The sequence below is a fragment of the Parus major genome, chromosome Z, assembly GCF_001522545.3.
Source record: "Parus major isolate Abel chromosome Z, Parus_major1.1, whole genome shotgun sequence".
NCBI classification, from domain to species: domain Eukaryota; kingdom Metazoa; phylum Chordata; class Aves; order Passeriformes; family Paridae; genus Parus; species Parus major.
The window spans coordinates 48969239-48982747 of NC_031799.1; the positions used below are offsets into that span (position 1 = coordinate 48969239).

The window sequence follows — 13509 nt, forward strand, 5'->3', positions numbered from 1 at the left end:
TGTAGAGGCAGAGTAGAGTTGACATTGGAATGGACTTCTGAAGGTTGTCTGTTCCAACCTGTGCACTACTTGAAGCACAGTCTCTTCAAAACAGCAGGCTGTCTGTGTCTTTTTCAGGTTTTCAGTATCGTGAAGGATGGATACACCATAACCTGTTTAGGCAATGCTTTGATATTTCTTCACTCTTACAAACATAAAAGTTTTTCTTAATATTTAAATGTACTTTCCTGTTCTCCAATACATGGTCATTCTCTTTTGTCCTGCCCTTAGGCATCACTAAGAGCAGCTCTATTTTCTTAACCTCTGTCCATCAGGTATTTACTTTGACAAAATACCCACTAAGACTTCTGTTCTGGACATTAAACAATGCCAGCTCCCTCAGCCTTTCCCCACAGTTTTGATCACTTACAAGGAATTCTCAAAAGAGCTATACAAGCATAACCACTTCCAAATAGCTTCCAAGAAAGATCTATAATCCCCAGGAATCTGAGAATATTATGTAGAAATTCTGTCAGGTTAACAGGCCAAGCCACAAAAGTGCTTTGGACCTGATGATGATGAAAAAAATTGAAGTGATGATCTCCCACTTAATATGGCAAATTTGGACAGTTGTTATGTGACATTGAATTTAATTCCCTCTTGAGACTAAAACAAATTTATTCAGACCCAGTCCAAATATGAGGCCCTCACAGCAAGCATACCAGTTTATAAATGGCTAATTATGTTACAGTTACATGTGGCAGTGGAAATAAGCCATTTTTTAAGCTACAAGGAGTAGCTTGATCCAAGACCTTTTGGAAGGCATAGAGCTAGGAGGTCTGTGTCAGGGAGCTTTCATGTTACATCTTTTATTGAATAATCCTCATGCCTCAATGTGGGCCAATGAAAGCTGTTGCAAGGTTTCAGCAGTGACAGTTTCTCTCAAATTAAGCCCAACTGTGGACATGAAGAAAGAAAATAGAGAAAGGGCAGCAAAAAATTCAACAAAATGCTAAGGGTGTTGATTTTCAGTAGAAATCTCCACTCAAGATGTAATTTTCCTGGAGACACTGCAGCACAACTTAGAAGGAGCTTGTATTTAAATACAAACGTGGTGCCTTTCCTGGAGATCACTGGAACCTTCGAAAGAGTGAGAATACAGTTTGCTCTATGTATAGCAATACCACTCTTGAGGACAGTGGTGTCTCCAAGCTCAATGGGATTTCTCTCATCTATGACTGAGATTTAAAGTGTGCAAGGCAGGACATGGAAAGAAACCCACTTTTCCAGCCCCCTCTATTTAAAGTGTGTGTGGACACACTATAGAGTAGCCTCTTTACATGAGGCAATTCTTCTTTTCTGACATGATATAGACTCCTAGCTAAATCCTTCAAGATGTTCAAGTATGTCCTTGAGACTAGAAATGTCTGATTGACTGTGATGCATCTTCTCTGTCAGACACCATCTGAGGGGAGGCTGCAACTTAGAGATTTTTCAAAAGGCAATAAAAAAAATCAGCAATGGCTGTCACAGAAACACAATTCATTACCACTAGTAATTTGAACACTAAAGATGAAGCTGAATCAGGGAAGAGGCTTGGAAAATTGTAGTATGTTTTGAGATATTATGCAAAACAAAAGTGCCAATAACAGCAAAGACATAGTGAAGTAAGAGAATTTATACAGCCACATATTGGAGAGGAATGGAGACGGAAAGGAGATGAATTGTTCTGTAGTTTGGTGGTATGGATTGGAACAGAATGAGCACTAATGCAAGTAAAAATTTATAGAACAAAGTGCTTGTATATAATCCATTTTTTTCAGCCTGTACATAGAAATTTACTCCAGAGCAAGTATGATTTGTTTTTAGAACTTCTTCCTGAAATACAGCTCTTATTACAGACATCCTTACAGTGCATGTAATTCTTTGTAAATAAAGAGCTTTATGTATCACCTAGCAGTTTCTCTGACGATGATGTTTCCAAAACACAAGCATAATACAGAGTTAACTAACTGCTAGAAAGCTTTACTTCAGAATGCAAATATCCTGGCATTTTCTTCATTTGATGAATGATCAAATTAAAAATGCAAGACTTTCTGTCTCCCAACATTTTTCAGTTGATTATAATTCAACATACTTGTAAATCACCTGTAGCATTTAAAGTCACTGCTTCCTCTATGATCTGGAACTTGACACTTCAGCATATTTCCTCCTGGCTTTCCTATTGGCTGCTAATCCAATTAAATCCAAGATGATTATAAGAAGTTGCTCAACTTAGTCAATCTTTTGCTAAGGATTTTCTAGGTTTATTATTTTTTTTACACTGCTTGGTTATTTATCAGGTACAAAGGTTGAAGAAAAACAAAGTGCTGTTTCACCGTGTTATTTCTTCTCAGTGCACTGAAAAATCTACACATGTGTACACATGATACCTCTAAGAAGCAACAGAAAGGTAAGACACTTGGCATGTCTAATTCAAAATGCAGACAAAGATTTATTACTGTAACTTTGTTGCTAGACTAGAAGCAAACACATCTCAAGGTACATTAAAATTTCAGGAATTAGTACAGCCCTTGGACATAGTGAGTTGTTAAGTAAATTTTACTCCATTAGAAACCTGGGGAACAAACTCTGAAAACCAGACTGATAATATAATTATATGACTATATAAACTCAATTACCTCCCCAGGAAAATAAAACCCATTACATTATTTTTAAATTATATAATTTTCAAAGTTCTCAGATGGAAATTTTTAAGAAAGCACTTCTAACTACAAGGAAATATCAAAGTATTGGCAATGTATTACCAGTGTATTGCCAGGCTAAGTCTCTTTCCAAAGCAGTTAGTTTAAATAGTAGCTTGTAAAATCTGGTTCTACTAAAATGCTAAACTTCAACTAAAATTACAGATGCTTTCCTGTTCTCTTGCTGATTATATAGATTTACACACAGAAAATGCAAGCAGTGACACTTGTAAGAAATCCCTATGTTATCAGCAGAAACTGTTATTTCTAGGAGTTATGTTTAGGACTTAGACCTATGTACAACTTAAATTTTCAACTTGGTTGTTATTAACTTGGAGAGAAACATTAAAAACAGTATTTAATATATGTTTCCCATTCTATTTAAGATGGCTGTTGTCTTGTAATCTAAAAACTACTGTTGATCTATATTTATAAACTACCAGGTTAAGACCTGCTCTGTTTCTGAACATCTGGAAAGCTATATCTTTAAAGTCCAAATAATGCAAGATCCAGATGTTAAAATGGTCATTTAGGGAGTTCTAAAAGTGCACCATATCTTCCACTAACAGTACACAAACTGGCTAAAAAAATATGCAGGCAACCAGTATCACCACGGACAAGTGCAAAACCTAATACAGAACATAATTCCACAGTGGCTGCTGCTGCTAGCACTGTTTGTCCCTGCCACTGATAATGGCTAAAGCTTTATGAACTCTTTTTGTATTCAAAATAAATGTCTGACAGAAGTAGAAATACACAATGTATCAGAGCACTCTAAGTGGCATTTATCTTCCTCTTCTTTCCAAGAAGTTATGAAATTTCCAGGCTGATTCAGTTAGGTGAATGAGGTCAAGCCTCTGACATGCAAATATACAGAAGTTATCAAGCAGACTTGACCAGCTTGTTCTGTGACCTCATTTATTTCACTAGGATCAGCAAAGGTCTCCCAGCACTCATTTTAAGGACCAGTGGAGGTTTCGTAAATCTGACAGGCTGCCTATACGTAGCCTTGTTTGTGCAATTAAACTTCCTCATGTAATCTCCCCCATTTTTTTCTGTTAAATTCAGTGAACACTCTGTACAGCTTACTTTAAATAAGTATCTTACACTTTACTTTTTGGGTTTCTATTACTTTGGAAGATAGAAATCTGGCAAGGAGATACTAAAATCAACTCAACACCCTATCTTTTCAGACACTTAAGAAAAACTGGAAAACTTAAAGGTTTGTTACCTTTCATATAACATTTACATTCCAGTGTGGCATAAACAGGGACAAACTTAACATTTCACAGACATTGTGCAAGATTTCTGCTCAAAATGAATGGATACTGCAAATAGTGTCTGACTCAAAGGCAATGACTGAGAGACCCTTTCTTTGAGAGATGTTAATGCCCCAGAAAATACCATTTGTAGGACCTTTCCTAACTTCCAAAAAATTAGGCTGGAATCTGTACAAAAACTCCATCACTAGAGATTGAATGTTTACTTAGTTCCAAGGATCAGAGCAAAAACTATACCTTCATAATAGACAAGTCAAGGTTTATGTCATATTATAGGTTATATTATGGAAAAAAAAAAAAGAGATTAAAAGATTGACCTTCTAATTAAAAATTCAACAAAATGCTTAGTAACTTACAGAAGTACATAAAAGAAATCTGACTGGGCAAATAAAATATTGTCTAGTAGACTAATCTGCCTTTGTCAGAGCAACAAGAGAAACTGTATAAGGAGAGCATGCAAGCATCAATACTCTCTGCATTTTACTCAAATCACAGTCTTCTAGTATCCATAACAGCTTTAACAGGGACATTAATGAGTACAGCCCTGCCTATTTGTCTTATATACTCATGATATTTTTCTCTATTAATTTGTCTAACCAACCCTTTTCTATTTGCTGATACACAGTCTGCACACTGGATTTTAGACTTGGCTCAATTAAGTGAAAGCTGAATTCATTAATTCTGATAATACCTGTTTTTTCACTTACTTTCACATTACAAAGTATTTATATAGAACAAAATTTCTTAAACTATCATTGAAATAACTGTATCTATTAATTTCTTAAATTACCACTACAGAAGACACTGGTCAAAAGTGTTGTTTTTTCACTAGGCTCCAAACATGAAACAGTATTGGCTTGTGATCTGGGCTGGAACACTGTTTTTGAGTCCAGTCACTGCTGTCTGCAACATTACTTCACAAATCGTAAGTTTTACATTGATCTGAACTACCTTTATTTTTGAAACATACACCTGAAGCAGAAGGCATTTAAAAAATTGTTTCATAAACATAAAAGTCCTGAAGAAAGAAGTACAAAAATGCAAGTAAGAAGTGGTTTTCTGTGTAATGGACAATTAGCTGATGGTAGTCATTGTAAATGGGTGAGTAACACTAAATATATTTGAGATGATTTTGTATCTTAATTTCTTCCAGACAACAGCAATGCCTCCTTACATATATAAATAAGTGTATTCTTTTCAGAAAACAAAAATATTTCAAGGTATTGAGAGCAAAGGCTCATATCAGAAAACTGTAGCTATGCTAAACTTTAACACAGAAAAAAAAATGAAGTGCTAGAGCAAAAATATATATAAATATTTTGTTGAAGGTCTGCTCTAAAGATATTATTTTAAATGAAGAGTAAACATAGATGTTTTTAAAAGAATACATCTTAGAAGGTATATTTGAATTTATTTGCAGTCTTGAATAAGTCTCCTCCATGACACCTTCTTTCCACATTATGTAGGAAATTAATTATTTTTTTACCCAACAAATAATTAATTCCAAATATTAATTCCAAAATTGTATGCATTTGGTTTGTAATCAAAACTGGCTACATTTTGGATGACCATCACATAAAGACCCATGCATCTAAGCACTGAGCTCAGCACTAAGTGGCCTGGAATATCAGGTCTCCAGACACTAGGAGGATTCATTACACTGTATCACCAGCCCATGAGTTAGTTAAGAAAGATGTAAATAAAACTTAATGAAGACCAACATAATTTTTCTTAGTGACAGCATTAAAAAAATAGGAGTTCATTTTCTCTTGCCCTTAACAGTCCTCACTGAGACACCTTCATTAGCAGACTTCTCTACAGTATTTAATTGTTATCATTCTCTTTTCAACAGGTTGCCTGTGAGGAGTCTGGAAAGGACCTCTTTAATATCTCATTCTACCTTTTTCAAAATGTTACTAAATTAAGCCTCAAAAACAATAAAATCACTTTAGAAAATCATGACAAAGAGATTCTTGGACGTTTTATTAACCTCACTGAACTTCATCTGAATGAAAACAACATTACTGTACTGAACAATAACAGCTTCTACAACCTGAAAAATCTTGTAACTCTGGATATTAGCAACAATTGTATTAGCACAGTTCATAAAGCAGCATTTGCAGGACTAAATCAACTCTCAGTGTTGAATCTATCCTATAACATGATTGCTCAACTGGATTCAGATACATTCACTTCTCTCAAAAGCCTGACAGTTTTAAATCTACAGTATAATTTTCTGAAATTTTTTCATATAAAATCATCTTTTAAACTGGTTAAAATTGTTTTAGCTGGAAACCCATGGATCTGCTCCTGTGACCTCCTTGACTTACAGATATGGCTAAATGCCTCCAGTGTGACATTAGGTAAGTTTTGGTAAGAGCAGCATTTCATATCTTTTTTACATCAAATAACTTCACTGTGCATTTTTTTCTGACATGGATAAAATCCACTATCAATTTACCCATATTATGCAGTAATACAAAGATATCAATGAGTTTGGTTTTTTTTATTAGACTGCCAAAAATTACCAGCATCTCATAGCCTTTTCACTGATCACATTCACAGAAAATGAAAGCAACACTACATGTACATTTCCAAACAAGGAAAAAATCTCCATCAAGATGGCAGCTGACTGCAAAACTGAAAAGACTCCTTTAGAAAACATTGTAACTTCCACTCCTGCTGTTAATCTTAGAAGTAGTGCCTTAATAACAGCTCTGACTCCAAAGAACATCACTGGAAACAATGGAACTCGTGCAGGTAACACACAGATATTTCACTTTACTGCTTATGATTTGTTTGATTTGCTGCTTCATGACTCCATATTGTTTTGCATTCCTAGTACACTCTAACTCTTTCATAAAAGCCAGGGGTACAGAACAAGCATATTTCCATGTTCTGGTAGACAGTCACACAGATTACTGTGAATGTTAAGGTCTACCGAGTAAGTGTTCAAAACAGATAAACTCCACAATTTTCAAATGATACTAAAAAATTATGATGAAATTTCAAAGCCCTAAAATTGCCTATAACTGTCTAGATGTCTGCCTAACAGAACTAGGGAAGCAACTTGCAAAAAAATAGGTTTTTTTTCTGAAACTAATTGCTTTCTAGACGCAGTTGTCTTCCTAAAATGTGACAGCATGAACTTAGAGATTTTACTCCTTTCCTAACTGTGTTCAGTATAAAGGATGTGAAGGTGCCCACTGTAAACTCTTAGGAAATTTCAGTGATAGTCTCCTCACCATTCTTTACCTTTCAATGTTAATCTTACATGACAGTTAACTCTTCCAATCCTGAAATGCTTTACTTCTTTCTTCTATCTAAAGCAGGAAAATTATCTACAGATACACACACAAATAATAAACTACCACTGTGACACTTTCCTTTAGCTGTACCACCTTACAATTTATTTTAGGGTAGCAGCCAGCACACCAAACCAGCTGCTGGATAAGGACTATTGGTTACAGTTTACTGAAATTTTTATTATAAAAGAAACACTGAAAGGACATGTCAAACAAGACATGATATTTTCAGGGTTCAAACATTAACACCGTACAAAAAGTAAAGCCCAGGACGTAGGATTTGAAGCCAGAAATACTGATTGTTTTTTTCCAAAGGCTAATCTTGGAATTTAACTTTTGGAAAAAAACCCATATTTTATATGTATTTATTAGTTTTATCTTTTATATGTCCCCAGAGCTTTATCTTTGAAATAGGCTTTGAAACAATTATTTTTTATAAATATGCAAGGTAGATTTATACTGCTAGGAAATATGAGATGCACATACATTATTAGACTCTGTGATGTTACTGACTCCATAACAACACAGCAACAAAATTCTACTAAAGTTCTGGAGTCACTGTAATTCCCCTATCAATGTTTACTTTGTGAGTTCTCAATTTAACTAAGAAAAAAAAATTATACTTGAGTTCTTGCTAGTATTCCTCATAAAGACTGCTCTTTTTTTCCTGTTTTTTTAAAGGGCTACCACTTGTTGGCAAAAGTTGGACCTTCCTAGTGGGTGTCCTCGGATTTGTCCTAGGCACGACACTCCTGATTTTTACTGCTGTAAAATGCCCAGCATGGTATCACTACTTGATGAGCTACCGTCACCGTCGTCTGGAAGAAAATGACTCAGAAAGGTTTGAACAGGAGTTCTCAGCTGACATCAGCCCTTCTTCAGTATTGGGTACAAGCAGTGAAGAACCCATTGTAATATTTGAGAAAGTTCATGCATGTGGAGATGAAGAAGATGGATTTATTGAGGATAAATACATAGACATTTATGCAAATGAGGAGTGTTAGTGTCTTAAACAAGAGATGCTGAACTAACATTTCAAAAACATAGTACACTTGTACTTCCATTTTATGCTTTATTACATACAATACAGAATGAAGTTATGCAGTCTACCTCCCTCATCTTGCCAAATCCATAATAAGATTTTACTGCATCAGTCATTAAGTTAAAAAATGGGGTCATATGCATGCATTATTGGTACAAAAAATACTTCAACACCTGCAAAAAATACTCATAATCCACTTTTTATAATAATGTATTTGGCTATTCATATTGGGAGGCTTACTGTATATGGTTTAACATGAAAAAAGTAGCAGGTGAAGTTGGCATAATCATTAATGATTTCATTGTGAAGAGGTCTAGAAGAAAAAAATAATTTCTCTAAAATATTGAAGCAGACCACAGACAGACTAGGGGCTTCCCCCAAATCAGTGTTGTAACAGTTCTGCAGTTTATTGGGCAAAAGTAACACAATCAGAGAATGGAGCATTTGGATATTTTTTACCCAAATTAGCAAAGCAAGAAAGACCAACTGCTTCATTCCCAAAAATGTGTATGTACAGTGAAACGATAAATTACCATGAATGCATTGCTACTGAACCAAGTATTTTCTCTTCATATTTTCTTAACACTTAAAAATGCATTCAAGGTGGAACTGACACACTTGCAAGCTGTTGAAAACTACAGTTCTAATGCAATGTGACATTATTAACTGGTAAATTGGTTGCTTTGGAGTGCTTATGAGTACATAAAATCTCACTGCTGAGATTACTTTCACTAGGAACAAGCACAAGCAGGCTCATACAGTTTTCTCCTGCACCTCTCTTGTGCCTAAATTAACTGTCAATACACAAGCTATTTTCATGGCTTACAAATTCTTGTTGCAAGCACCTCACCATCTTCATCTTTCCCTCTACACAGCCCTAACTAACTTGCTAGGTAAAGGTCTAGTTCCCACTCCCGCTTGCTTTCTTCACTCTGCTACTCCACAACAAAACTTCCAAAACTTGACAGCAGATTGCCAAAAGACAGGAGTCCCCACTGCCACCTAACTGTTCCTGGATGTAATGGTAATTATCTTCAGATGAGTAACCAGAGTTTAACACTAGGAAATCCAGCTGCAATCTGGCACTAATTGTTCAGGTAACACTTGTGGTATGTACTGCACTAACATGGTAACATGTCAACTTTCCCAAGCTGAGTTATGAAAAATTGAGTTATTCAAAGATGAAAAACATACACTTAATGTACTTACAATTGTCTTCTTGTGAAAATTTTTTCTATATCCTGAGCTTCTTGGTCATTCTTAACCTTTAACTTAAAAAAAAATAAAAATTAAATATAATCAAGTTTATAATCAATCATAGAAACATACAGGTTGGAAAACATCTCTAGAGATCATCAAGTCCAAACCCTAACTCAGCACTGACAAGTCCACCATAAAACCACATCCCTAAATACAAAAGGTACACATCTTTTAAATACTTCCAGAGAAATGGATTCACTTACGATTTCTGTGATATCTATTCCTTAAACATTTAGTAATATACTCTTTAAAACTACATAGATGGGATGAAAAGCATTCTCCTCTTTATGACACAGACATTGTATCTTTATTATTCAATCAAATGCAAGGAAAAAAAAGTTATTTTGACCAAGAAATACTTAGGCCATTTTTCAGGTTACCAAAACAACCTTTACTGAAGCTGAATCCTTTTGTTTGTGGACAAATTGATCATAAGAAATCAAATATCTATAATGCCATTCACGCTTAACACTCAGAGGATCTGTTAGAAAGTAAGGAAAGCAAAGGAAGAACAAAACTCTTTGATTTTGTGGTGGTTATGTCAGAGACCTATTTATTATTTTTCACACTTGAAACATTTAAAATGCTGAAAATGAAAGAGAACTTAATGCCCAGAAAACCAGGTAGTTTTACAGGACAGTGCAGCCTGCTTAAATTTGCCTCTCTTAAGACTTGTCTTCTATGCCATCCCAAAAAATAAAAAATATATTATAACACTCATAATTTGCATTGGGATAATAGCCCTCTCAAATTTAAATCACAGAAAAATATCATGGGCATTAGCACAAGACTTCAGGCAATGGTCTTAGTGCTAACATGTTGCCAACATTATAAGAATTTAACTGAAAAAAATGTCTATTTTAAGTCAGTGCTATGCTTTCTTAGGTATGTCACACATTCAAAGCACCAAGAAAGTAACACATCATTTCATTGTTAAAGCATAGCAAATATCCTAATTCTTACCATATTGTAATCACGGATCACCTCTGCCATATCTGTTCTGGTGTTAAGTATATCCACAACCTGAAACAAGACAGAATTCCAACCAGTTACTGCTCTCCTTTTCTTTTTTTTTTTTTTTTTTACAAAAATCAGATAAAGAGTTCATGAAAACACAGCAAATTTTGGTTATTGCGAATGGAAAAAACAATTTGGGAATCTGAATAGTTCACATGTCATTTTCAGAAACAATCACAGTCTAAGTTCTGTATACTGTTCTAAGTACAGAAATATTACACAGCACCAATTTCTTAAATTCATATGCAGACGCTTCTTCTAATGTATAGTACACTTTTCCTTTTCTTCTATTTCCATCTCCTTCAAATAACTGAATAAAGGCAGCATTAGCCATAAAAATGTACATTTTTACATAGAAATATAAAAAAAATTTTCTGAATAAAGCAAAAGCAGTACAAAGCAAGCAAGAGAACAAATGATAGCATTCAGTATCAAAATTTGACAGCAGCATACCATGTTGTAGTCTGCTAGTTGACCTTGCAAATCTTTGATTTCACCAGCTAAAGCCTCTGCCCTAAATATGAAACAAAAAGTCAAATTTCAAATAGTTCAAATTTTAAGATTTATATATGTAAAAATAAAATAATGAAAAAAATAATTATTCACTGATTCCTTGAAGCCTGCCCAATACTTGAAAATAGTTTTGTGACTTAGAAAGTTAGCACTGCACTAGCTGCAATACATCTCACCGTTTTTCATAGGACAAATAGGCAGATTTCTCTTGCTTGTACATTTCTGCTTCTTCCTGAAGCTTGTTAATTTCTGCTGTAAGTTCATTTGTTTTATTTCTGAAAAAAAACAAAGAAAAAAGAATCATTAACATTTGGGTATATAATTAAAGCACAGCTTTATATTTTATATATTTTACTATAGGAGATTTGCAATTGGTATCCCTCACACTGCACTTTCAAATCAGCATTTCTAAGAAGTGGGGAAAAAAGCAAAATGGTTGTATCAGATAAAGTCCTAAGCAGCTGCTGAAAAACTTTGGTATGAAAAAAAATGTTTTAATGACAGTGCAATTTCAGAGTGTGGGTATCATCCATATTTAAAATGACAACTTTTAGGACTAATTTGTAACTAATGGACTAATTAGGACTAATTTAGGATTAATGAGCAACTGATAAAATCCTGCATGCAATAGTCTGCACAAGGTCTTGCTTTTGTCATTGCTAGCTGAATGTATAATCCAAGTAAACCATCTGAAATGTACAATAAAAAATGTTTAGTTTGCAATGTTACTTCTTAAAAATGGAGCTCTCAGGCCTAACAAACACTGGAGGTGGAAGCTCAGAATCACTGATCCTGCCCTTACTAATGCTCTGAGAGAACATTTAACTTAGCAAGCCTAACAACAAAATCTCAAGGGAATCTACTTCCTTTCTTCCTACAGAATATCTATATGCAAAATAACCTTCACTCTTACAGCAGCACTTATTCATTATATGAATATATATTATATCTCAAGTTCGTTATATGTCAACACCAGTTATTGCACGCTACTGTCAAGCTTCAATTCTGTGTCTAAAAGGGAACAGACCATTAAATGTGTTGTTAAGATGTACCTTAGCATCCCAAGGTAGTATGTTTTATCCATTATCTGTCTCTGAGGACCTGATAAAAGAGAGAGCACAGATATTTTGTTAAAAAAAACCCCCTAATTTAGATGAACTGTAAATTAAGAAAACCATCTGCAAAATTTTATATTAAAAAAAATACAACTAATATCCTTTACTATTATTCAAGTTATTATGTAATTAGAAAAAGAAGGCATTTTTAGACTGCTGTGAAGATAACATTGCTTATACAAGTATATGAATAGTTACTACATAATAGAGTATTTTAAGTATTCCGTAATGATGGAAGAAAACACAATAACCTTGTTCTACTCTTCTGAATTATTTTTAAAGACAGCTCAGCAACAGAGAAATGCTTATCTTCTTCAGCTGCCAAGAGTAATGACAGAAAGAAGGATGCTTTAATTTTCTTTTTCTTTTTGCTGCTCTTTTTTATCACTGCTCTTCACTCTGCAATTTTCACAGTGATGAAAAATTTTCCTTTAAAAACCTAAATATTCTTTCAAAATGTTTGCAGACATCTTGAGGGCTATTTTCAGTATAAAATACCTTTCATTGCAGTTTTTATTCCACTTAATCCCTGTTGAGTCACTGGACGGTCTGCAACTTTAATCTGAGATGATAAGACTCCTCCAGGAGTCAAAGAACCCCCATGAGAACCAGGTCTTGCTGTACTAGGAGGCACCTATAAAAAAAAACCAAATGAAAAATCTACCAAGTCTGAATGATTACTTTATTATCCTTAAGCAACTTCCAGAGCAGTTAAAAATTTCAGTCCCTATACACTTCCTGTAGGAATCCTTTAGCATTTACATCTCTTCAAGGAAGCAAAGTTTCAGCCAAACATCTGCTGTAGAAGGTAAGGGATTACCTTTGAGCAGCTGTTCATTGTTCCACCTATCTGCAACATTAATTCTATTTAGGTCTCCCAGGTGAACTCCAGATGCTGCATGTCCCCAACTCCCCCAGACAAGGTTAGCAAAACTTTATACAAAACTGAAATCTTAAATTCTTCATAAAAGAGAATTTCTCCTAACTCGTCACGGTACTTAAAAAAACAACAACAACAACAAAAAAAAACCAGCACCATAAATACATCAAAATTAATGTTATATTGATTTTTAACATGTTCTAACATACCGCTGTTCCTATTCTCCCTGCTGATGGAGTCCGTGATGAAGAGGCAGGCCTTGATGTAGAGGTCGGTCCTATTCCTGCTCTTGAAGCAGAACGAGCTGTGGGAGGTCTGTTACCGCTGGCCATATTCGTTTACTTTTTAACTTCTCTCTGGTAAAGAAAGAAATC

General features: G+C 34.5%; 2 protein-coding genes across 10 annotated transcripts in view; one reads left to right on the top strand and one right to left on the bottom strand.

Moving 5' to 3' along the window:
* Positions 1-13509, bottom strand: part of IFT74 (intraflagellar transport 74) — a 38001-nt gene that overhangs the window by 23778 nt on the left and 714 nt on the right. For all 7 annotated transcript variants that reach the window (XM_033520553.1, XM_033520550.1, XM_033520549.1 and 4 more), the window contains exons 2-8: positions 13345-13491; positions 12754-12889; positions 12193-12241; positions 11317-11415; positions 11081-11141; positions 10574-10633; positions 9560-9621 (exon numbers count right to left, since the gene is read on the bottom strand). In XM_033520553.1, the coding sequence (XP_033376444.1) occupies positions 9560-9621; positions 10574-10633; positions 11081-11141; positions 11317-11415; positions 12193-12241; positions 12754-12889; positions 13345-13467 (590 nt within the window). In that variant the 5' untranslated portion in view covers positions 13468-13491. The remainder of the gene's footprint in view (positions 1-9559; positions 9622-10573; positions 10634-11080; positions 11142-11316; positions 11416-12192; positions 12242-12753; positions 12890-13344; positions 13492-13509) is intronic.
* On the top strand, positions 2343-8365 carry LRRC19 (leucine rich repeat containing 19). Of its 3 annotated transcripts, XM_015652731.3 has the most exons (6): positions 2343-2431; positions 4836-4928; positions 5856-5862; positions 6292-6366; positions 6569-6763; positions 7990-8365. In XM_015652731.3, the coding sequence occupies exons 1-6, from the start codon at positions 2405-2407 to the stop codon at positions 8310-8312; spliced, it is 720 nt and encodes a 239-aa protein (XP_015508217.1). In that variant the 5' UTR covers positions 2343-2404; the 3' UTR covers positions 8313-8365. The 3 variants fall into 3 exon arrangements, with proteins under 3 accessions (XP_015508217.1, XP_015508215.1, XP_015508216.1); XM_015652729.3 differs by having other exon boundaries at positions 5856-6366; XM_015652730.3 differs by lacking the exon at positions 4836-4928 and having other exon boundaries at positions 2346-2431; positions 5856-6366.

What these genes read in the sequence shown, in the direction of transcription:
- LRRC19 (XM_015652729.3), top strand. Translation starts at nt 2,405, where the DNA reads ATGATACCTCTAAGAAGCAACAGAAAG. An exon ending in CTCTAAGAAGCAACAGAAAG is followed by an intron (nt 2,432 to 4,835) that starts GTAAGACACTTG and finishes TTTTTTCACTAG; the next exon opens with GCTCCAAACATGAAACAGTA. An exon ending in GCAACATTACTTCACAAATC is followed by an intron (nt 4,929 to 5,855) that starts GTAAGTTTTACA and finishes TCTTTTCAACAG; the next exon opens with GTTGCCTGTGAGGAGTCTGG.